Raw genomic sequence first — 1,994 nt, forward strand, 5'->3', positions numbered from 1 at the left:
GAGAGAGAGAGAGAGAGAGAGAGAGAGAGAGACAGACAGAGAGAGAGAAAGCGTGAGATAGAGCGAAGAAAAGAGAAAGGAAAGGGTGGGGAGAGAGAAAGAGAGAGAAAAATCGTGAGATAGAGCGAAGGAGAGAGAAAGAGAAAGGGTGGGGAGAGAGAAAGAGAGAGAAAAATCGTGAGATAGAGCGAAGGAGAGAGAAAGAGAAAGGGTGGGGAGAGAGAAAGCGAGAGAGAAGAGGTCGATATTTGACACAACTATTTACCCTAAAAGGAGAAAACGGTGCAGACGAACGAGATGCTGATTATCATCATTCTCTCCATGTGGTCGTGGAGTCTCCTACAATTCACCTTTGTCCTGACGGCTGCCAAGGGAAGGAAGCCTAGATCAGGTATAGATAACACCGTACTATCGTAAAGCAGCTGTCACAACCACTAAAAATAACGTGTTAGCGATATGCTTAATATATATAGCTATATATCGTAATAATATGATTCTCTGTACGTTAGTCCATGTCTGTAATTATCAGTGAATTATGTTCATGTCTTATGTCTAGAAGACGCACTGTTCTTTTGTTTATGCATATCATCATGTTTCATAATAGGGTATGCTACCCTAGGTACGCAGACGATAGTTCTAGAACTGTGAAATTAGAGTACTTGCTAGACTGTTAGTACGTGTTATCTCAGCATTTTGCACCAAGCAACCTTCAGTCGTAATCGTTGTTGCCCCTGTTACTTTTACTTAATTTTCCGTAGCCTCCATTTGTGTCTCATGCAAGATCTTGTCTTGTTTGTCACTCATGCGGCTTGTGATAAGCATGTATGTCGATTTTTATGTGAAATGTGAGTATTACACCGATTTCCCCAACTGTTGTTTTAATTTTTAGCTCACATGATTGTTGCTGTTTGTATTACTGATGACTGTTCGTCAGGAAGCCATAAAATCCACAAATGTGTAGCATGAAGAAATTGTTGCCTTTTATAATGGCTTTTAATGGCTTATAATGGCTTTTATAATGTCTTTTATATATTATGGCCCAGTCACACATACGCGACGCATGGCCCGCGCATTGAAAATTAATCAAAAAATGGAAAGTAAGATCAGTGCGTCGTTGTGCGCCCAACTTTTGTCAGGATTTGGGAGATGCTAGCGAGTTGACAACGAATTCACAGCGTGTTGCTAGCGCGCTGCGCGTATACAGGGCGCATACAGAGCGTATACAGGGCGCACATGTTAAAAAATCCAACGAATGCACAGCGTGTTGCTAGCGCGCTGCGCGTATACAGGGCGCACATGTTAAAAAATCCAACGAATGCACAGCGTGTTGCTAGCGCACGGAACGAATGGTCCGCGCATGCACCGCGCATTCAACGCATAGCCAGCGAACGGTCAGGTCAGCGAAAGAACAGGTCAGGGATATAGTGTTGTGAGGCACCCTCCACCCATAGGACATTGAGTGATACTTGGTCCCAGAGGCAAGATGCCGCAGAGTGAGGGCAAGCTTTAGGCCAGGGTCGAGGGCCTCTCTGTAGGTTGTATTCTGCTTGGTGATGCTCGGACCCATTCTGGTTAGTAGCTCGTCGAACATCTCGGGGGGCATCCGCATGAAGTTCTTGAAGGCTGCCGGGTCTTCGTTACGGAGTTCAACAAGTAGCTGGTCATACAGGCCAAACTGTCGTCGCTTACCGATCCACGGTCGGATCCAGAACCTCCGTCGACCTCTTCTCTTTTTCATTCTCCTGATGACATGGACTTGGTGAAGTGCCAGTTTCATGAGGTTCTGCTGATGTTGGAGAACCGCGATTTCGTATTGTAGTCGCAGCCTGTCGGGATCCTCCATCTTCTGAGGTGGTTGTTTTAGATACGATCAGCAGGAACGTCTATCATCACCCATGAGGGTCGGAGGAAAAGTGATGATGAGGAGGTGGGGGCGGGACCCGTTCATATACCGCATGGCTACACGCTGCGTACACGCTAGGAACACGCTAGAA

At 46.0% G+C, this 1,994-nt stretch overlaps 1 protein-coding gene across 1 annotated transcript in view; it reads left to right on the forward strand.

Moving 5' to 3' along the window:
• LOC106812965 (transmembrane protein 26-like) overlaps positions 1-1,994 on the forward strand; it is a 5,745-nt gene that overhangs the window by 809 nt on the left and 2,942 nt on the right. The window contains exon 2 of the mRNA XM_014816992.1: positions 274-413. Within this exon, the coding sequence (XP_014672478.1) occupies positions 274-413 (140 nt within the window). The remainder of the gene's footprint in view (positions 1-273; positions 414-1,994) is intronic.

Source organism: Priapulus caudatus, unplaced genomic scaffold, assembly GCF_000485595.1.
Source record: "Priapulus caudatus unplaced genomic scaffold, Priapulus_caudatus-5.0.1 Scaffold708, whole genome shotgun sequence".
Lineage (NCBI taxonomy): Eukaryota > Metazoa > Priapulida > Priapulimorpha > Priapulimorphida > Priapulidae > Priapulus > Priapulus caudatus.